We start from the raw sequence: 23,251 nt of genomic DNA, 5'->3' as shown, positions 1-23,251 counted from the left end.
TGACCTCTCCAACTTCTCTGTTCTGTGAGAGATACAAGTTTTGAGCAAAATCCTGGGGGTGATCCAGCAGGATTCGGCCATCAACAGCTGTGCTCACCGCAGACTCCTTTGCACGCCTTTTCTGTAAGCAGCTGTTATCCACATACTGTTTCATGCTGGAGCTGATCCGTGCTTCTCATAAGACATAAATTGCAGTTGCCTCTCTGTCCCTTATCATCATTTGATATTTGGAGTGATACAGAAAATAAGGATGCCCCAAGGGCTGTGTGTCTCGCAGCAGCATCCTCAAGAAAGGTAGTTTTCTGGGGAGCTGGTGAACGAGCTACGTAATTGCAGCTCCTCTAAAGGAGGCCTCAGCTCTGTTTTGGGGCTGTGGGAAAGGCTTCTTACCTTAGCTTTTCCCTTAAAGATGTGAAATGTGTGGCACAAAAGAGCTGTAAGAGAAGGGGGGTTAGATTTCTGTCACCTCAGAAAGGAGATTAGCAAAGGGAGCTGTCAAGTGAGCATGAGATATCCTCTGCACATGCTGTCATGCTAGATGCCAGAGGGACATTCCTGGCTCCTTGGTGACTGCTGCTAGCAAGACCTCAGCCTGGTCATGGATTTTTCCGAGTTTCAATTTGTAATTGCAAAATCCACTCTTTTTTTTTTCTCTCACTGTTTCTTTCTCCTTTCCTCCTGCTTCTCTCTTCTCTTCCTGCTCTCCTGTCATTCTTGCATCTGCTGCTGTAGTCCATGGAGGCAATTAGAGCTTGCAATGCCCCAAAAAAATCCTCCTTGTGCCTAGATTTTGCTTGCTCTAAGCTAATGCCTACCTGAGATATACCACTTCTGAAAGTATCTGAAACCCAGAAAGAAAAACTGTGTTAGATAGCCTGTACTTGAAAGCAGATTCATAGCCTGTTTTAATGTGTATTAAGAGCACACTAGCTATCCTTGAATAAAACCAAGTGCTGACAGACTCATTTTCTAGAATAAGGGTATCCATATATTGGCATGAATAGGATAGCTATTACTGACGAGCTCCGTGTGCAGACAAGTTAGTACAGCTAGCGAGGGCTGAAAGGAGCCGAGGCATGACTGAGCCTCATAATTAGACCTAGATTAGACTATTGCTGGAGGGGAAGGCAAGGCAAGAACAGCTCTGAACTCCTATCTTCACCTGTAGTGTTTGAACACAGAGACATCCCTCGTTGTCCCAGGGAAGCCAGCAACACCAAGCTAGGCTGGAACAAAGCCCCGTTATCTCTACGTGAGCATTGCTGACAGGGCAGGTGTGGGCTTGTGCCGGGCTGTGCTCTGTGGTGTGACCAGCTCAGGTTTTCTACACAGCCAGTCTTTTCCAGGAGGGCTCAAGAGGGCTGCCAGAGCCACCAGGGGAGGAACTGCAGTAGTTGAGGTCCGCCGTTCATGATGGCACAGCCACCTGAGGCCCGTGGACCACCTCCAGAGAAAGTGTTCGTCCTCCCCTTGAGCTTGAGCCCCAGACACTGGAACCTTGGCCCTGTGCAGGTCCCCTAGAGCTACTGCAGAAATAATAGCAGGTGAACCCCAGCCTCCCTGTGTCTGAGGTGCCATCAGAGACCAGCTGTCAAATTTCTCCTGGCATCTCATCACAGCAAACCGCTGCTCTTAAATACTGGTGTTGCCTCTACATTTGATTGACAGGGGATCAAAGAAGTCCTTGCTGCCTGTGTGTTTTTGTAGATGCAGGCATGCCAGTGCTGCTTGCTGAAGTTTTGGTGGTGGTGTGGCCATAGCAAAGAGGCAGGTTTCAATCCCCAGGCATGCATGGGAACTGGGCTGTACTGGTACCAGTTCTAGCCCAGGGAATCTGCTGTGGCTCTGACTACACAGAATGCACCGCTTCTCTACTTCTGTCATTTGCCACTATAGTTTTGGGGCTTGCATGCAGTTAAGAGGGAAGAGACTGTGCACCACATGAGCCTTGCACACCTGCCCATGCCTGTCTGTATCCAGCTCAGCACTGGGTCTGGGGGCTGAGGCTCATCACGTTGTGGTCACCTGTGCCCTCTGTCCAGGTGTTAAGTGCCCAGCACTCCCATCGGGCTCCATAATGGCTTGGCCTTGCAGGGGGTACATAGTACAGGAGCAGCACTGTACATCTATTTGGAGTCCAGAAAAGGCTTCACCTGAGATTTCTAGTATAGCAGAGGTAGCCTTGCTGCCAGGTCTTTGTAATCAGTGTGTCTCTGTTGTACCCAGTGAAGTCAAGGTTAGATCATGTAATTTCTGCTGGTCTGTGGCTCATCACAAACTGCTACTTTTGATTGAACGGTCACCTCCAGTGCAGCAGGCTGCTCGCGTAACTGTGTATCAGACGCTGTGAAGGATTTTCTGATCTCTCATTTCTGTGAGCGATGATGGATCATTGCAGATGGGAAGAGATTTCTTGCACAAATGCTGGTTTCAGATTTGCTTTTAGCTGTGTGCTAAGCCTCCATACGGACTTTGGACAAAGTTAACTGGGTGATACTTAGCTCAGTGCATTCTTTGTAAAATCTTGAACAAACCAGAAAAGATTGTCAATGGTAATCATGGTGATTAGATCACTTCAGGGTTTCAGGCTCTCCAGAGTAAACATCTGCTTTCAATACTGTAAATAGCAAGGTGCTACACTTTAGGCAAACTTGGCCTTGATCCAAGGGAATGTCATTGCTTACTGCTTTTTCTATGTATCTTCCCTTGCTTTTCAATCTATACCATGCTGTACTTCCGTGTGTACCCTTCTTTTTGTTCTTTTCAGCCATGTAGGAGTATGCATTGTGGTTGCTCAGTATTGAGTGTTCCTGTTGCTTGTTATTGAATGCTAGCTCTGGTGTCATCCAGTTAAGCTCTATGCACCTTTTGTCTTTGAAAATCAATGAAGAGCAAATTAAAAAAGAAGTAGCTTTCGGTTTATCTTTCATTTAAAAAAAATATCCCATTTATGTTTGCTCATGATGAGAGAGGTTTCTAGGGAGGCCAGTATGGGATACAAAATATGGTTTGTGCTTTTAATAAGCATAGGAATTGTTTTTTTTTCCTTTAGAAAACCTTGGATGCTTCATAGCCTTTATCATTTAAACAAAAAAAAACAATATTCCAGGGCATTGTTTTGCTTACAGCAGATGTTGCCATGTGGTAGAGAGTCTTGATCTGCAAACAAGTCAAGGGTCTTGGGAATTCTCCTGAGATCTTAGAGAGAAATATGCAAGATTAGCCACCACAGGCCGTGTTTGTGCTGCAGGTGTGGCAGTACAGGTAGAAGGGAGTACCTGAGGTGGCCAATTGCTGGTACCTGCCTGTCAGGAGTGAGGGGTACAGTTCCAGATCTGTGATGAGAGCAGGAAAAATCAGATTGCAGCAAGTTCAGATTCCTGTGGGACTTAGGAAGATGCTGAGGTCTTGTTTGTTTAAACACTGCAGTGAGCTGGGAGCCTTGCAGAGTTGAATTTGCCAAAGAACAAGGTTTGCTTAAGTTCCCTTAAAACAGGAAAAAAGAAACATACTGAAAATAATTGAGTTTCTGGTGCTTTAAAAGCTTCTTAATGTTCTTCAAGTTCTTTTTTTCTGCAAAAGTATGTCCTTTTGATTGTAGTTCAGGCTTAGCAGAGTACAGTACATCTTGCCACAGAATGAGTAAATGAGCTCTGTTCTGCAGCTGCTATTGAATGACGATGTTGGAGCATGCCTTGGCTTATCAGTGAAGGCTGCCTAATGTATTCCACCCAGCCTACCTGAGCGTGCTCTGCAGCAGCAAACCCAATTAACTCTTGTCGTACTTGCTGTATGAATGGTTTTAGCAGTTATGGGGGTCCTTTGTTTTATGGTATTTCAGCAAGACATGCCAGAGCATGCACTGGCCATTTCTCACGCACCTCTGTTGCTCTCTGCAACCTGGAAAATGCACCGGGAGCTTGCCACAGCACAGTCTGTTGAGGTGGCTCGTAAGCAGAGTGTGGCTCATTAGCTTTACATTCATTAGTTTCTAAAAGCCTTCTGAATCAGAGTTGGGGGCATGAGGAAGAGATTTACAGTCTATCCTACCAGTGTGACAGAATGCTCCTAGTCAAAAAAAGAGAAAGTGTGCCTCTCTGGACCATTCTAAGGGGTTTTATTGTTTAGCTGCAAGATGCCTCAAACTATTTGGCTTTGTGCTTGTCTGTTATCTTCAACTCAGTCCTCCCACAAAAAGGCAAATACCTGCTTTTACTGAATTATTAACAACAATAGATGGAGCTTACGTATCAATGAAAATTAGGGACGTTTCCCAAGGCAATTGATTTAAACGGAGTTAAATTTAGTGGAAGCTTCTATTGGTGTAATGAATGCTCATTATAGAGCCTAATGTGCTTTAAGGGCTTGAAAGCTTTCTCAGTAGGGAAGTCAGGCTGCTGTTTTCCAGCAGAGGCACAGATGCTGCACGACAGCACTGCTGTCATTACAACCATATCCCATTGCTATGGCCAAGCATCTCTCTTTAACCTTGTATGTTCTTTTTTCTTGCAGAAGACCACCTCCCAGCTGGCTTCCCGACCATTGACATGGGCCCGCAGCTGAAGGTGGTGGAAAAGGCCCGCACAGCCACAATGCTCTGTGCTGCCAGCGGTAACCCTGATCCTGAAATCTCCTGGTTCAAGGACTTCCTGCCTGTCGACACTGCAACTAGCAATGGGCGAATCAAGCAGCTCCGCTCGGGTAAGGTAGCAAAGCAAGTAAGCCTTCCCTAACTCCTCACTCTTCCTCCCTTTTCTCTTTACTTGCTGCTATTATTATTTCCCTGAAATGCTGAAATGCAATTCTAAACCCAGATGTCAATTTGATTTGAGCTTGTTTCTTTTACAATATAAAAACAGTTTTTGGAGCTGATCCTCTCTGGCAGGATATCGTGGCTTGTAAAAGGAGACATTAGAGTGGACGTGCCTTTTGGAACATCACCTGGATTCCTTCTTCGGTAGACCGTCTTGACATTGCCCCAAATCCTTGGTAGGCTCAGACATTTCACTACCAACTCAACAGGTCTCAGATACTTTTAATAGGAGCACAGTGCAAATCAGGACAACAAGATACTGGCTGAGATTTTATAATCAGTGGTCACATACTACTTCACTCCTTACATAGACTGCAAGACAGTCCTCTGCTCTCTGCTGAGATCTTTATTATTCTTGCTATGTGACACCACAAGAATAAAGAAAAATCTAAGAAGCAGCAATTCTATGGATTTCAAAGGAAGGTGGACACAGTTTTGAAACATACCATTTCTTTTTGATTTTTTTGTTTGATACGCCAAATGCTAGCTTTTGAAATTCAGACGGTTAGTTCTTGTGGGTGGCTAAGAATGCACTCATTTTAGCGAGGAGTTCTTGTTTTTCCGCTGCACTGATCGGTCTCCCAGGACCGTAAGGCCCATTAGAGAATTAAGGAAAGTAAAACATTGCTTTATTCACTGATGAAGCGCAGGTCCCCAGCAGGGATTGCAGTGACTATTTAACAATGCACGACAGTGCTACACAGCAGCTTTACTCTGGGGCGGGGGAGAAAGCCCACGGTATCCTACGGGAAGTACAGAAGGGACAGAGCTGGAACAACTCTGGTCTAGAAAGGTCTCACACTTAAATAAGAGGCAGACTGCCTTGCCTGGCCACGATGCATCTCTGGACACTCAAAAGCCATTTGTTATGAATGCTGCTGCCAGGGCAACACCATCTTCCTCCTGGCAAGGTGAGCATCTTGACACATCTCCCCATAGCAGGAGCCCTCTGCATAAATCTGTTGATGCTTGGATGATAAGAAGTAGGCTTGTACTTGGGGGAGTGGGTAATGAGACATCACTCTCATCAAAAATAGAACCCAGCCTGACACTCCTGATCCCACCTTGATGTACCAGTGAGCGCTAATTATACTAATGCATTTATAGCTTATGAAATTTCCCAGTGACCTTTAGCTTATCTCCCCCACAACATGGTTTAATCTTGATCTGTTTGTGCTGAAATAAAATATCACACTTGTTAATTATTCTGAGAAGCTTTAGGAAGCAGCTTTAGGAAGCAGCAATAGGAAAGTGCACATGGATGTGTTTCACTTCGTAGCTGACTAAATCAGCATCAGAAATTGCCATAAATGAGCAGCAAGGCAGCTCCTGATGCACTTGCTGTACATTCTCCAGCCTCCTTTTCGCAGGCACTTCACTGCCTCTTTACCAGCTGCTTCACAAGTTTAGTGAGATAGAAAGTTTAAAAACAAACTAGTAAACCCTGTCACTGTGTCCAAGTTTTGCTTCCTATTCGCTGTTCTTGAGCAACATCTCAATTGAATATTTCACCTGGGATTCAGACTCTAGAGCTGGCTGCTTGCTGAAGACACAGTAATTACCAAGGGAGGTGTCAAGGGAACCTTTTAGAAATCAATGAGCAGCACACATCCTCAGACTCGCAAAAGAAATTGATTAGCTCTCTAATGCAGTAAGGGAGGTTTCCACAGTTCATGCAAGAGACTTCCAAATACGAGTGAAGTTTTATTTTCAAGGACCTGGTGATACGATGCCAAGATTCACTAAGGCTCTGCTCCACCTTGGCATGAGTGGAGAGCAAGAAGTTTACTGCTTCCCCTGGGCCAGAGATTCAACCCCTGCTCGCATTTGTGGCTTTTACCTATATTTGTAGTTGATATAAAGTAGGGCCTGTGCTTTGAAGTGCCTGAGTCCCCCTTACCTGACTGCAGTTACCCTGTGTGAGCAATGTGATGGGTTGGGCAGTCTCTGATCCATTCTGCAAGGTGCTAATTGACCTCTCCAGCACGACACCGTAGTGGGGCAGAGTTGTTTTTCAGAGAAAAGAGTATTTAAATAGGTACCTCATTATACGGCAGAGTTTAATAGTTTGCAAAGACTCTGCTCCATTAAGATCATATCTTACAGCCAGCCTGGCATATCTGCATGAATGTCAGTTTATACTATCTCAATCTAAATATACGCTCATTTAATTTCATTTAATTAAAACCCAATAAAACCTAGACAGATGTAATATAGTTAAAATTGCTATAGCACGGTGTGAGCCCAGTATTGCATATATATAGTGTCCGACCTTCAGTGAGTACATAATGTATTATTATTCAGATGTACTAAATATAGGTCAAAAAGGTCACAGCAGCTTCGGAGCCTGACTTAGAGCGGGGGTTGAGGCATGATTTCATTTCTTCAGGCTCCTAGTGTTGAATAAGTAGCTAGAGGTGAAGAAGCAGCATGCCTGGAAAAGGTGCTCTCTTCTTACACTCAGTTACATGGGCTGACAGTGCTCTGGGGGGCTTCAGGCAGGTCTTTGAACTGCAGTCAGATCATGTGCCAAAGGGAGCTCTGAACATCAGTTTCTAGAGGTCTGTTAATCTTCTGTCAAGGTACTAGAGAGTTTGTGGTTTAAGACAACCAAGCCATCACATTAGGCTCTTTTAACCCCAGAGGACTGGTGTCTTTGTTAGGGGCAAATACAGAGTTTATAAATCTGCCCTGTATCCTACCATCCCTCATTTACTAATTGCATCTATATGTGTTTATATTTATTTTTCTCATTAAACCTTCTGACAGTTAGCATAATTCTTTACATTTAGAGGGCTTTTTTCCCCTTGCTCCCCCATACATAGACCTTTCCTCCAGTGTAATGCTTAGTTCTTCTTTAAGTCCAGCTGTTGGGTAGTTTTGCCAGTACGGTTTGAGCTAATTGCTCTAGAGATGAGAACACAATACAGGTTTTCATCTCCATTATCACAGATCAAGGCAAAAGCAAGGTCTGTGACTAACGCTGATTGTAGCAAAATTCTCCCTTGCTCATCTTACTAATACTTCCCACCTCTTGTGGAGAGGCTGCTTTTCTGCAAATGCAGTGACTCAGGACAACTCCCTGTTCTCCCCACCCGGGTGCATAGCTTCAGTCATTGCCTCTCAGTCACTGACACAGGATCTAAGGCCAGCTCTGGGCTGGGAACCCACCCAGCATGTTAACTCATTTAAAACCTGTTTGGCTGAACTTATTTTAAAACTGTCCAGACATTGTAGTATTGCAGGTGATGTACGTATGAGCTCTGGCAGCAAGGGTCAGTGCTACATCTCTAACCATGTTTTAAAATTTGTTGATGGTGTGACAGAAACTCTCTCAATATGGATCAGATTGAACTAAGGCTTCACAGTTCTTCTGTAAAGATTCTTGGGTCACAGGCTCCTGAAGACTTCAAAGCATGATGGTATTCAGACTCTCAAAGCTCTTGAATGCTTCCAGTGAGTTTTTGTAGTTAAAAAATCCCTCTTCCACCTTGCTCTTCAGAAAACTTATTAACAAAATGTCAAATTAGAGTAAATAACTGTCCTGAATGTTAACATACAGGTAACTTTGCCATGAAAGGAAACTCCAGAAATTCAGGGAGCATTGTCATCTTTCATCTAGTAAAGAACTTGGTCTTACAACAAGTGTCATTCTCTTTTAATCACCATCAATGAACTGAGTTATGGAACTGTGCCCTAGACCCTAGTGTGGCTTTCAGGCAATTAACTGCAAGTAAAGTATCCGAGAGGGCTCTGCAGGTGACTTTGGTCACTCTCTGGAAAAGCATAGGCACGTCTAACAAGGAAGCAGTGGGATCTGGCTCACCAGATCATCTTTCAGCATTTATGCTCTCGGAGTCACCAGCAAGCGTTTTCATTTTAGTCTTGATCCTGTAGGTAGAAGCACTACTTATTTCGAAACAAAAGGAATACCCAACATACACAGGACACACTTGCAAAAAGAGGTGGTGTCTGTCTGAGTGAAATGGCAGTGATGGCCATATCCTGCTTCACTGGTAATAGCCAGCAGTCAGTACCCAGCAGAAGACGTTCAGCTCCTGGCAAGAAACAGCACTGAGTCCAGACATCAGATGGGCATCAACTTGAGACAGCCCAAAAGAATGGGGATTGGGGAGCATTATCCAAAAGGATCAGGAAACCCACACAAGGATGGATGCTCTCTCAGGAAGGACTGACTGGATGAGGGCTGAAGCAATATCATGGCCAACTAGTTCACAGCGGAAGTTTTATGTCCTGGAAGAACCTATACTGCACATCTGAGTCTTGCTGTATGAGGTGCACACAGCAGTGATGGGATCCACACAGACTCCCTGGTGCAACAGGTGGCAAATAGCCAGTCTTTTCTGTAGTACTTTAACTTCTGAAAGTAGTTTCCCTAAAACTATGTTAGGAAGTAGCCAAAAGCACAGTTGGAGTTCTCTGGGGTTCAGTGTTTAACTGCCCTAGTGCCCAGTTGCAGCCAGCAAGACCCTTGGTTTCTCTGTGTGATGTTGCTTTGGAGTGATTTCTTGGTGGTCTAAGTTCCTACAAGGAAGTGATGTGTTGATAAGTCTGGGGTGGGTTTGTGTCAGCAGAGTGAAGTCCCTTCTCCAGTAGAGCCTCTCCTCCACACTGGAAAATACTGATGCAAATAATCCCATGGGGTTTTCAAGTGTATCATCCTATGTTTTACCTTGCTTTGGGCACCTGGTTGTGCGCATCCAGTACGCAGAGGATATCAGGGTCAGCATTTACTCCTGACAGAAGTGAATGTATGGGGTGTTATTCAGTGTCTATTATCATGAAGGGGAAATAAACTTTTCTTCCATATGAGTGTTTCAAACCTCTCAAACACAAGGAATTGTGTTTGAAGTTTTATCCTGGGGTGCCCTTTGCATACAGCAGCCTGGTCACCACAGGACACGAGTTGGCCTCAGTAACCATTCAAGTGATGGCACCTCCAACGCTTGATGGACCCTCTTATGTTGGCACTCTGTGGCCTGTGTGCTGTGATTTGGTCCCTTTGAGGGACATCCTGAAAGGGCGACAGCCGGACGTGCACTGTCATATGATGTGAAGGGCAAATGGGAACTTTTATTCCTTCTGGATGAGGAAATTTGAGGTCCAACAGAAAAGCCTTGTGCACTCTCCATAATGGTGTCCTCTGAGTGAAGAGTGAATGTCTTAACTTTGCAAAGGTGAGAGAGACCCAGAACAAACACTGTGCTAAATACAGCAAGCCTCTGTGCTGCTCCCACAAGGGTTGGCTTACATTCAGAGGCCAGGAGGATTGGGATTTAACGCAGGAAAAACGAGCCGGTCGCACTTAAGTTTTAGGGAGTCTGCTTCAAGTGTACAGTTGCTCCTAGAGCTCTGTGTAGACAATTGTGTATTAGAGAAAGGGTTTAGCCTCTGCAGTGAGTAGATTTAAAGATTTGCTGCAAATCTTTTCAGTTCTAGGGCAGAACAACAAACCCTATTTCAGCCATATGAGAGAGAAGGAAGTACTGTTGTTTTCTGCCCCTCAGGCTTGTGCTCAAAGTCATTGCACCGTTCCCATGGGAAGTGACACACTGTGGTGATGCTTTTCTTAACTCTGAGAATCGTGGAAGGGGACGGGGTGGGGACGGGAGTGGGGAGGCCCTAGACCAAACAGAACAAAAATATTCCTTGGCAAACTTTCCAAACAGGCAAAAAGAAATAACCCTTTTTTTCCATGGCTCTGCTATTCCATGCCAGTATCTCTGGGTATAACTGTTCTGTCAAGGGTAGCAATAGTTACTAAGATAGATAAATAAGCAGCAGATTTATTATTACAAGAGAGAGATTACCCACAACTTCAGTCACTGCAAGATCTTTCCTGATGCTTCAGTCATCTGTGGATAGAAAGCGTCAGAAAATATAACCAGACATAAAGTTAAAATGGGGTAATGTCATCTTGGCAGAGGAAAATGCTAAAATGAGTCGTTTGAATTCTCCAGCTTAGAGAAAGGACTCTGCCTAAAGGAAGGGTATTTAGGGAAGAAAAAGAATAAGTATAAATATTGTAATTACTTTTTAAGAGGCAAGTTAAACATGCTTAAAATATGCCTTCTTTGTATTTACAGAAATTCTTTTCTGTCTTTCTTTCCCATTGGGTGATCATTGTTGTGGATAATGGAATGAGCTGTAAATCTGAGATACACGACACTCTTGTATGCATACTGGTATTTATTAATCAATACACTGAACATGATTTGACACACTGTGTCCTGTTTAACCCTGTTTTTCTGTCTGTTTAAACTCCTCAGTTTTCTTTGGTAAGTGCTTGGTATTCAGATCCTACAAATCTGCATAAAACCAACACATACCATGAACTGCCTACAGATTCGATCTGCATGAATCTCTCCCTTATACTAACAGCCTTCATATGTGCAAATTAAGACCAAGGGGACAAAAGTGGGGATTAGAAGGGTTCCCTGCCAATTTGCCCAGCTGGAGCATCTCCCCTTCAATCATGCTTCTTTATTGATTGTACGCTGAACTCAAGACACTGACCAGTGGATCCTCCACTTGCTAAACACATTGACCTCATAAAATAAACCTTTATAGATCGTTCCAACAGGATAACTTAACCTCACTCCCAGAGAATCCCTCCTTATAAGATACTCTTCATTATAGCATGTAAAATTATCTCCAGTGCCTTATAAAGAGGGTAGGGATTCCTTTCTCCAGCTAACATCCAAATTAGGCAGGAACGTCAGAGGTCTGGCTAGCGTGCCATAGTTATTATTACCAGAAACTACTTCATTGCGAAGTATTTCTCTATGTAAACTTAATTCTACATGACACCAATTTCTTTGCCGGAGGGAACCTGATGCAAGGGTTATGCGAATGCAGAGAATGGCTCAAAACTGATTTGTTACGCTCTTCCTTTAGTTTCATTTCTTTAAGCAAGCAGATTTTGTCCCACTGGTCATTCTAACCTCAAAGCAAAATTGCACCTAGTGCCCGCAACCATGCGCTTTCCACCCCTCCTGCCCAGCACACTCACGGTCACACAGCCCCCGGGACAGCCCCCCCCTTGTTCTGTATGAGGAATGAAGGGGCACTGCACCATGTTCCCAACGTGTCCTCCATCTCAGCTGCTTGTACAGTGGTGTGGGTGAATGCAGGTGGTGAGGCCAGCCAGCAGCGCCACCTTGGCAGCTTAGTTCGGCCCCCATTCATGAGGGTGGTGGCTTTAATGGCAAGATGCAGGGCTGGATGCTACACTCCTGGAAGCGATGAGCTTTACTAACCTCCTGAGAGTGTCACTCTGACTTTTATTGCACATCAGTTTCTTTTTGTTTATTCCTGTCACGCTAATACAAATTCTAGCTTTAGAAAAACTTTCTGCTTTTTAGTTATAATTTTTTTCCTTTCCTCTTTGTACTAATGCTTCTCTCTAATCTTATTTGCATTCAAATTACCTCACCAGGTGGTACACCGATCAGAGGTAAGAATGCTGAAATGTGCCTCCAGTTGTCACGTCACTCCATCTCCTGTCTGCCTTGTCCCTTCTCCTCTGGTGTTTCTCATCTCCAGCTTTTACTCTCAGCCCTAACTCTGCCAGCACTCTTGCTCATCTGCACTCTCCCACTAGTGTGTTTATTTTGGTTGGTTTTTAGCGTGATTTCTTGTAGACTCATCCATTGCGATTTTGCACTGTTGAAAGGGGGTTATTCAACGGAAAGTTTGCAAACTGGAAAATGGTCCCTGGCCTCCGCCACGGGAGGGTTGACGTCTCCTGCAGCTCCTGCAAGTCCCTGAACTTCCCGCGCAGTTGTGGTCTCTGAGGTTTTGTGTCTCGGGGGGTTTAAATGGATTGTTTTGGTGTAAGTGTAAGGAGGTAGCATTTTCACAAGAGAACAGTCAGATTCTTCTCTGATGATGGGCATGAAACTCTAATCAGAAGGAGATAAATTCTTGAAAGTTTGTGCAAATCTGGCTCTGGGATAAGGAGCACCTTTGTTTGTGCTCCTCGTGTTTGCCTTTCAAGTGTGCTAACCTTCTAATGTGGCAGCAGAGTGGAGAACCACTGCCCCAGACCCCCCTTTCCGAGCCAGGCATGCTGATGTTGCTTTGCAGCACACAGATTTGTTTTACATAGATGAATCAGAAGCACATCTGGCTGCTTTAAGCCTTCATTAATTAAACCCACCCCTGGTTTGACAGCCCAGTGTGCACAGTCCCTGGCTAGTTTTCACAGCCTGTGTGCACCAGTAATGACTTTCAGTTGGAGTGTTGTTTCTTCTAGCCTAAACACTCCAAGCTGTCCCTTTAGATTAACTTTTCCATGTTAAGCAGTGTTACATGCTAAGGCCCTTCTGAATTCTCTTGTGATTTTGGTTACCCCTGTTGACTGACCCCTGGATTTCTCGACAGAATGACTACCACCTACAAATCAACATGACCTCATTCGTTCAGTTTTCCCCCTTCTCCTCTTCCTCCCCCTTTTCCCTGAATCACTGCTGGAAGTTAATAAGCTGACTCTTTGGAACTGGTTCTGTTGCTGGGGGTTAATGTTTTCAGCTCCTGTTAAGTGATTCTAGAGTAAATGTGTATTGCTGTTAGATGCGTATTTGCATTAAGTTGTCTCTGTAGCAAATCTGGGTCAGGGAAAAAGACTGCAAACCTTATTTCGATATGAATGGGCTTATATATCTGTCATTCCTCCCTTTGGAACGCTGGAGATTGACAGCTGTGATGTTACAAGCTCCTTAAACTATTGCTTCATCTCCTATTTCTACTGCAAATCCTAAAATGAAATGACAGATTGAATGCTAACTAGCCGAGCGCTCTGAACTCCCAGCCGTGCACGCCGAGCGCGCAGCCATCCCGGGGCCTCCCTGCGCGCCCACTGCGCCCCTGCCCTGTCTGATGACATTAGTGACTCAGCACCAGAACCGCGTGGATGCTCCATACGTCCTGCTTGGGAACCGAACACATCTCTGTGAAAAGAACCATCCATCTCATAAAACATAAGTTTCCTGCACCCCCACCCCCCCTTCCCGCCCCCGTTTGAGTCCTGATGAGGTATTTTAAGAATGTTCTTGACATTATTTAAAATATGTGTCCTGTTTGAATGTCAAAGATGACATTTCTGTGAGAGCAAACAGAAGCCACGTGCTGCTCTCTGGCTTCTCCCAGAGGATTGCTGTCAGCCTAATGCCTTTTATTTAAAACGGAGGTCATTGAATTTCTAAAGATACGACAGATTAGATGAAAGTGTTTTTATGATGGTGAGGTTGTGTCCATGTAGAAGTGACTGTTCTGCCATGTTCTATACCCAGCTGCACTCTTGTTCCTCATTAAGGTAAGTTTGATGCTTTGGAATCCATTAATTTGGTCTGAAAGGAAGGGTGAACTAATGACTCTTAACGAACCCTTTTGGTAATAATGTTTGGGGGAGGAACGGGAGGTTTGGGGTTGATTTAATTGCTGCTGTGACTGTGTCGCAAGGAGTCGTGTGTTTGGAGTACTTGGGAGGTTCAAGCATTACCCAAGGCCTTTGTGCTGGAGCAGCGGAGAACCCACCTGCAGGGAGCAGCCTGTGGTTAGCAAGAGGATGACCTGATAAATTCTACCATGCACCCTTCCAAACAGGAGGAAATTTTTCTCTCTAAATGCCTTGTTCAACCTTACCTCCTTGCTGTCCAAGACATCTCTGGCTTCCCTGAAATGGGAGGACCTCCCATCTGTAATTCAGAATCTCAGTTTGCAGCTCTGCTCTTTACTCCTCTGGGACTGCCCCAGACAGTAATTTAATCTTGAAACCCCTATTTGTTCATCTGAAAGATACAGAGCTGGCAGATGCCCATCAGATTACGCAATAGCCACCTTCTTAAGGTGACCCACAGATAGTATCAGCAAATCCACGTTTAAGCAAGTTCTGCTCTATATTTATTTTCAAAGTAGAATATAAGATGTTCATTTCCAGCATTTCTCTGGAATTGAACTCGCTCAACCTTTTGTGAAACTGGCTGCCTTTTCCTGCCCTGGACTGTGAGAGAGAGCAGAGCACCGTTGTGTTTCTGGTGGGTGCTGGACTGAACAGGCATTAGATCAGATGCACATGAGGAGGTAAAGAAATACCATCATCTCAGGCATTTTCTGTCTCCAGTCAGATTTATTTGTTACTTTTCTGTCACCACAGGAAATATCTGAGGTTCTTATACATAAGAGTATTTCTTCCCTGCAGACGTCAGCATAGCAGAGGTCTGTCTGAGTTAACTTTAGATCAGCTCACTTGGGTGTCAGGAGCTGTCTCCCTGAGAAGCCAGGTAAACACCCACACCGACTTCTATATAGCTGCAGCTACACCTTTTCCAGTCCCAAACGAACTGGTTTAAATATAGCTCCAGTATTTCAATGCTATCCTACGAGCGGGAGTGTAAAGCTATACAAAGAGATTAGAGGAAGCTAAAAGAATTTTGCTGTCTCTTTTTGAGCGTGTGTTTGTACATTTGATTGCACTTTGTATATGATAGGATTTTTTCCTGTTTCTCGAGCTTTTTCAGTCACAAAAAAAAAAGAGAGAAAGGAAAACAATTTTAAAAGGAGAAGATACGCTTGCAAGAGCAGACAGTGTTGGGGGAGGTTGGGCGGGGCAGTGCCTGAAAATGCTTGTAATGCCATGTTTCATACTGTCAGGGTTCAGATTGACTCATGTCCCTTTAGAAGCACACACAGGCATTAGCGTGCATTTGACAGTGCTGTAGTTTTGCTTCTGACGCAGAGTCCCCTGAGATTTCCTGTACCTGCTCGTGAGAGAGCAGAGCATCCTGAAACTCTGCTAAGAGGAGACCTCGTGCTGCTGAGCGCATTGGGTCTCCTCTCCTCCCTCTCGGCCTAAGTCTGGCTCAGCGGCAGCAGTTGGGTGCTATCAGCAGCTGCCATGGTGCACAGGAGAGAGGTTTCTCAGCAGCGCTGCCATCCGGAACAGGCCCCTTGCATGCCAATCACCAGCCTCTCAGGCATAATGACCATAATGAACACTAACAATGAAAATATATTTGTAGTTATCTTGTTTTGCATAATTGCCGGTGCTGATGGCTGGTGAAGGCAAGGTGCAATCCTCTGTGACAGCTGGGAGGTGCTGCTGTTATAAATTACAAAAAATAGTGGATATGGGAAATGCTTATTTTCATTATTAGTGACTCTTGCATGATTTTGATGTCTTTCAGTTTTTCACAGCTCCCGCAGCAAGTGTTAGGTATCTTGGGCAGCAGCCCGGGTGTCAAACTCCAACCCGCTCATTGTCAGGGCTTCACAGTGTCTTTTTCTCCATCATATTCACACTTATGGGTCCTTGTTTGGTCTGTGATTGCCTCTGGCCCTGCTTCACAGCTCCCCAGATTTTATTCTCTTTCTCTGGGCGGGAATTTTTAGCAGAAGGGAAATTGGGACCCACACCTGAGCACTGGCTGAAGGGATGCCTAAGAATACTGCTTCAGGAAGTCAGGCGGTGTTTCTCTGGAGGAAGCTGGTGGGAGGCAGGAGGAAGGAGAAGGAAGGGTGGGGAGGGTTTGGGGTAGCCACGTGCTCTGGTGTGCAGGGTGGGCAAAATTTACCTGTTCCCTGAGAGGAAGGGCCCTGGTCCGGTAGCTGGATTCATTAACATCTGCATTGCAAATCCTTTCCTTAGATGAGTGCTGTGACTGCAGCCTGGTTTCCCTGACTCCTAGGTACTTATGGGAGCATTTCATTCCATGTCTAATTTTATAACCAGGGCAAAAGGTGAGTCCCCACCCCTGAGCCAGGGGCGCTGAGGCTGTGAATGCCCTGCTAGGGAAATCGAGCTGCTCCCACTGCTGGCAATGGAGCTCTAACCCAAATAGATACGAAATTGTCACACCCAAGAGCTGCAGCGTTTAGCTCTGTGTGGTGCTGTCTGGGTGAAGAGAGCACAAGCGCCCGATGAGCTATGGAGCAGGATTTCAGAGAGATCGATTTGTATGGCAGCTCAGAGGTTTTTACATTTGGTTTGTCACCTAGAGGAGAGAGTAACAAGCCCTCCATGGCACAGCAGTACCCCGCGCTGCCAAGAAGCAGCCCTTATCAGGATCTGCCTTTCCCATGCCCTGTGCAGTGCACTTTCTAAATGCTTCTTTTAACCACTGTCACTTCGAGTAATGATTCTGCCTGAGCACAAGTATATTTGAATAGATAAGTATCTTGAAGAGCTGCTAACGGGGCTGCTGTCTGTGCCCAAGTTTAAAGAGCGAAAGAAGAAGCTAGGAGAAGAGGGAAGGGACTGGCAAGGAGATACCAGCAGAGAGTAAAGAATCTATAAGGGATGCTTGTCAGTCAGCAGGGCCTTTCCTGCCCTCAGCCCCAGAAAGCTCTGCCTTGTCACCATTCTCCCTGGCACTGGAAAGCAGCCAGGGGTTTTTCCTCAGGAGCTGTCATCTCTCTGATAAGCTGAGATGTGTTATTCGGAACGGATCTGAGCCGCAAGCGAGATTGACGTGACATCGCAGTGCGGTGAGGAATGGCTGCCCCTCTTCTGCTGGAGCCCTGCTGTGATTCAGGGTGCTTAGGAGGCAGTGGAGGTCGAGTGGTGCTCAGCAGGGAGAGGTTTCGCTCTGATGCACACATACCACTGTAGAGCCCCACAAGCTCCCAAACAAGCTGTTCACTGCTCCTCTCTGTACGCATACGCACGTCCTGATGGTAGATGGTCTTCATGCATCCACTGAAGCAGTGCTATCTGATTGCACATCAGGACTCAGCCATGAAAAAAAAACCAAGGCACGTGGCACTGGAGCACTCGAGGAGTCCATATGAGAAGTCTGCAGTAACATCCTGTGTGAACAAGGCCTTACTCAGCAACTTGCAGAACATAAATCCCAAAGTAATGAATAAAAGTAAATCCGCCTTCCTGGCCCTGGTTTCCAGAGGCATAGAAGGTTGTAAGATGAGATGTTGACAACTCTAGGAGTAGAAATCGTGTCTTTTGCGCTTGTCAAAGCAAAGAAGTCACTGCACTTTTAAGGGTCTTTGGATGCAGCTTCCAAGAACTTCAGGGGAAGGAACTATTCAGGACTCAGTTCTTACTTTCCTGTAGCTCCTTGTGTCCTGTCCATTCTAGACTTGAACCCTCCAAGAGATTAAGCTATTGTCTTTCTCTGGGATGACTGAACTAGGGCCTGAAGCATTTTACACATAGGGAGTTTTTTCCCAAGGCTCAGATGCACTTATGTTTCCAGCTTTCTGATCCCAGCAATGTCTGAGCTTCTTAACTTATTCATAAATCTCTGTACCCTGAGATACCTTATGCTTTCTTCTATCCATCACGTAGTTGCAGGTTGTCCTTCGACAAAACCCCTATAGTCCCACTGATTGCCACCAGTTTACCATGATCCTTCCACTTTCTGCTAGCTGTCAGCTATACTGTGGGATCTGTAAGTTTGTCTAATAATGTTTTATTGCAGTAACTGATCTCTTTTTGGTTCAGTTGAGAGGTTTACGTTAATTTCCTTCTGCTTTCTGGGTCCTCTCTTGCTCCTGACATGCCATAGTTTGAATAGTTGTGCAAACCCAGACAAAACCAGAATCCCTTGCCCGGTGTCCCTGAACAGTTTGTAGGCAGTTACTGACACATTACATGTTTATAGTACGATTCTCGAAATCGGTCCGCGCTGGCTGCAGAACTGACAGGCAATAATAGCACGTAATCTGAAACTCCCCTCTGCCTTCATTTTCTTCATCCTCTTACATTTTCCTCTTCTCTCTCCAGCACTGATGTTGAGGTCCCTAGAGACAAAAAATAGTTTGACTAACTGACATTTGAGAGGCATGGAGATTGCAAGTATAAAGGGTATAAATACCACTGATATGTATTAAATGGCTAAAAGGGGCATATAAAAAAGTATGTGTTCATAGCAGAATCATCTAGGGATCTTTTTTCTAGGCAGACACCACTGCCTGTCACCTGAAGCTGGCTCTGCTTTCAGCCTAGCCAGCTGATGAGGGCTACAGGCTAAATCAGAGATAGGCTCTTCCTCAGGGTAATGACATCCACTATTTTTTATTTGGTTTTGCTGGGGTTTTTTTTAAGTTTGGGTATGTTTGCAGCAAACAGCTTTTCCCAGCCAAGCCTGATTCAAGCACTCAGAATGAACTCTGCCGCACACGCGTGCCCACAGAGTAATGATCAGAAAATAAGAAGGGGATAATATATGGTGAGTTCCAGGAAAATCCTCCTGACGGAGAGTGTAACCAGGCTGTGGCATCAATTCCTTGAGGAAGTGGTGAAAGACCTATCACTTGGCACATTCAAAATGGGATTGGACAGAACACAAGTACGTTTACAGCAGGGAGCAATCCTGCCTTGGCCCCCAGGGATGCGCAAGATAACCTAATAGGTCTTTTCCATTTCTAGATTCTCTGATTCTTTGTGTCTTGTCAATACTGGGAAGCTTCCTCCTGCTCCACTGCCTGTCATGCTGCTGTCTGCTTAAAGATGTTTTTTCCAGACAGCATGTAGAAATTCACTGCTCTCCCTGAATTAAGCAGCAGTGCTCCATAGGCTTTGGCCTGTGGGTGTCCATGAGAGTGCCATGGCTAGGGAAAGCTGGCAGCTCCTTTTGCTAGTAGGTGGAAAGACTTCTGCAAACAAGCTTTCTCTGTCTAGCTGAAGCCTCATTTCCTGCACTAATGCAACAATAGGGAGGGCTCTGTACATCATTTTTATTATATGGCAGGACCCAGGGAAGTTCATTTTTCCCCATGACATATAGACTTATGCTACAGTCTCAATTTATCCTTCTAAATAATGTAGGTGGCAGTGGTTGATTCACATTAGTTTTTCTTCTGTTCTGATGATATGAAAAACTGAGTTTGACCTCTGCAGCTTGAACCAGCAAGAAGGGAGAAGGCAATTTCGCCAGCCTATTCTCAGTGCCACTCTCAGTGGTCGTTCCGAACCGTGGCAGGCAGAAATGAGTTCAAATCTTTACAAGCAAAGGGGTTAATGTTTTCTTTTAGTTCAGTATATGGTTTGTGAGCGGAGTTCCCTTCTTAAAGGCAATTCCAACCAGTAGAATCTGAGCACTTGGAGGCACTTTAAAAATTTTTCCCACATTGCCTGGGGGAAGTAGGCTGAGCACCAGCCGCTTCAGTGTCTGGCCAACGGCCATTCGCTCCTGCAGTGCCAGCTTGCTGTCATATGCATCCTGCTTCTTTCTTTCTCTGCATCTCCATCTTTTATTCTGCATATGGGGCCCGGTTAGGGGGGTTCAGATGTGACCAGTTTTGCAGTCATCTGTGCTAGGCAAGAAGTCAAGTGGTGCTGGACACCAGTGGAATAGGCTGAGCAGATGAGAGAGAAACCATCTCAGTCCAGTGCTCACTTCCACGTCATAGCCAAGCCCCACAGCTTCCTCGTGTAAATTAGGCTAGATATAAGGAAAAAATTTTTTACTATGAGGGTGATGAAACACTGGAACAGGTTGCCCAGAGAGGTAGTGGAGGCCCCATCCCTAGAAACATTCAAGGTCAGGTTGGACGGGGCTCAGAGCAACCTGATCTAGTTGCAGATGACCCTACTCACTGCAGGGGGGTTGGACTAGATGGCCTGTAAAGGTCCCTTCCAACCCAAACTGTTCTATGATTCTATGAAATTGCTACTGTGTGTGCTCTGGCGATTATTGTGATTATTTAGATGTGCCCGCCGTGCATCTGGTGCTTTGAGGATGGGATCAGATCACATCCCAGGGAACATGCAGTCTGGGCTAAGCAACTCTCCCTGACCCAAAGCTGGAGGAGCAGGTGCTGCCGGGACAAAGGGAGGGTGGCTTTCGTGTGAGCGCTGTGTGGCAAAATGGGTGTATTGCATTGGTGTATATCTTTGATGTCTCAGACTGAGTTTTTAATCTTTTTGTATCATGTATAATGAAATCTGAAAGGACAAGGAGATCACTGACGTGGAGAAAGCTGACCAAAGGCAAAGGGTTTTCTCAAAAGGGGATGTCTGTTGGAAGGAGGGGTTGTGAGGTGGGAGAAATGGGACTCTGCCAGTTACTGCAGGAAGGTTGCAATTTGTTGAGCGTTTGCTAGGCTTTGTGTACATCAGATAAGAAACAAACAGCTACAGTTAGTGTGCTTTGTGCTTGGCTGTTTTGATTAAAGGCTTATTAAAGGTCCTTTTATTAGACAGGAGTCCCATGCAAAGCTGTAATTAATATGTGTGTATGTGTATGGTTTTTTCCTTTATTGAAGCAATGAATATAAGTGGTTGGGGTGGTTGGAAATGCATCACAAACTGGTTCCCTGTACATGAAAAAAAAATTATCAATTTCACGAGCTTCTAACAGCAGACTGGGTACCTTTTGGCTGCATGCTGGTACCCCATTGGTCCAGGGAACAACATCACAATATATTTATCCAGGAAGATACTTTAAAAGCGTGGGGCATGGCCTTCCTTTTCTGAGGCTGGCTGTTTGATTACCAGATTTGCCATAATCTGAATTGTCTGTGTCATCTTGTTTGTGTACAGGAGCTCTGCAAATAGAGAACAGCGAGGAGTCGGACCAAGGCAAATACGAATGTGTTGCAACCAACAGCGCAGGAACCCGCTACTCTGCCCCAGCTAACCTTTACGTTAGAGGTAAGAGCAGCTTCCACCTAAGGGGGTCACTCTCCTCCTGCCCAAAAGGCTCCATGGCTTTCAGTGAAGGAGTGTGTTCCCTGTCTTAGCGCCCTGATCACACTTTTTGTTTTGTGTGATGTGGCCTTTTGCTCAAAAACCAGCAAGATCTCATCCATGTTGGGTTTGACTTGCATTTCTGGAAATATGTTTTTGCTCTTTATATGGTGTTATGTAAAATGCTGAAATAGGGCAGAATTGGAATTCCTTTCTCCCTTGAACTTCTTCACTTTGTGTCATAGTTATTTTAATTGGGGTGCTTAATCCTCTTAGTACAAATGAACCTTTGGTGGAGTAGTATAAAACCAGTCATACTCTGATGAGCGAGAGGTGCTCAGCTATAGGTGAGCTGATATTTAGGCCTCTGCTTTGGAAAGTGTATCTTTAAAAACTGAACAGCTTTTTGGAGTTGTCCTAATCCATCTTATATGCATCAGTGACCGAGCCTCTGGGTATTAATGGCTCACACTGGGAACCGGCTGGAAATTAGCTGCAATTCATGTAAAGTAATTTTTCTAATGGTTATGCTATGTTGCCAATTTAAAACTGTTTTCAACGTACCAGAATAACTAGGTTTTACATCAAGACAGTTTCCTGCCAGTTTTCTTTCTCTACATTAAAGGTGTTTGAGTTAGCTTGGAGAGAAGTAAGGGCTAAATTCCCTGTACACTTTCTGTTAATTTCAGCAAGAAAAAAATGCGCTGCTTCATATGAAACTCTGTAACCAGAGCCACTGGTCAGGAACCCCTGGGAACTGTAGTTATAGATTTTCCCAAGAAGAGAAAGAAGACTCTTATGCTGGTGCAACACGTTGTTTGTTAGGAAGTTAGAAGCAGGTTTTATTTCTGCATAGTAAATCAACTGTCTAATAATAAAATCTCATCTTCATTTCTTCCTTCCTCTGTTTTAAAGAAAGAAAGTACAATCTTAAAGCTGGATATGCATTGGTTAGTATAGAAAGGGGACATGAGAATGATTAAGTCTTCACATGATGTGCGTTTGCTTCTAGGGGTGGCTTCTGGCATTGTTTTCTTTGCTTATTCTGGGGACTGCTTTCTTATTTTGCAGCGTAATTTGGATTATAAGAGTCTTTGGAAGACTGAAGCATCCAATTAAGCATATTCAGAAGATGAAGCTATATCTATGCATTGGAATCACTCATTTCATTTCCACAGTGTAATTATGGATGTTCTTCAACTCCCTGTATTCTTGTAAATTCATTTTTCAGGCAAGCTGTACTAAAACTCATCCCAGATTGTCACTTTGCACTCTGAGGGAAAGGATCCTAGTTACCAGGTTGGCTGTTGTTGCATAGGTTTGTGTGGATACCCAGCTGTTTTGCTGCAGTATTTGGGATGCTTTTGCTTCCTGTGACATGCTCAGACTCTCAATGTTATGTTTTCTGTAGAGGTGTGGCTGAAAAAAAGCACAGGATCTTCAAGAGGTAGAAAAACCTCCTCTTACAACTTTCCGATTTCTTACTAATGAATGCTCTCAATTTAGCAAGTGAATCCTCTAAGACTGAAGAGCGTACTGAATTTTACACTTGCCTTGCTGCTCAGCAAGGTTCATCTGTCCTGTTTGGGCTAGGCATGGGCCTTGGATGGTCTGCACATGTGAGAGAACCCTGATGTTCACCGAAGAAAGCATGTTCTTAGACAAATGCTTTGCTGTTAACCATCATTTTCTTACACATAAATTTTTGGAGCAAGCCTTTTTATTGCACATAATCTTTACAATGTCAGCCTCCAACCTGTGTGATCCTG

General features: G+C 44.8%; 1 protein-coding gene across 8 annotated transcripts in view; it reads left to right on the top strand.

The window, feature by feature from the left end:
• Positions 1–23,251, top strand: part of PTPRF (protein tyrosine phosphatase receptor type F) — a 394,797-nt gene that overhangs the window by 279,403 nt on the left and 92,143 nt on the right. For all 8 annotated transcript variants that reach the window (XM_075097853.1, XM_075097851.1, XM_075097854.1 and 5 more), the window contains 2 exons: positions 4,513–4,701; positions 21,336–21,446. In XM_075097853.1, coding sequence (XP_074953954.1) covers positions 4,513–4,701; positions 21,336–21,446 — 300 coding nt within the window. The remainder of the gene's footprint in view (positions 1–4,512; positions 4,702–21,335; positions 21,447–23,251) is intronic.

This window comes from Phalacrocorax aristotelis, chromosome 6 (assembly GCF_949628215.1).
Source record: "Phalacrocorax aristotelis chromosome 6, bGulAri2.1, whole genome shotgun sequence".
Taxonomy (NCBI): domain Eukaryota; kingdom Metazoa; phylum Chordata; class Aves; order Suliformes; family Phalacrocoracidae; genus Phalacrocorax; species Phalacrocorax aristotelis.
The sequence above is the reverse complement of the archived record's forward strand: the minus strand, read 5'-3'. Positions and strand labels throughout refer to the sequence as shown.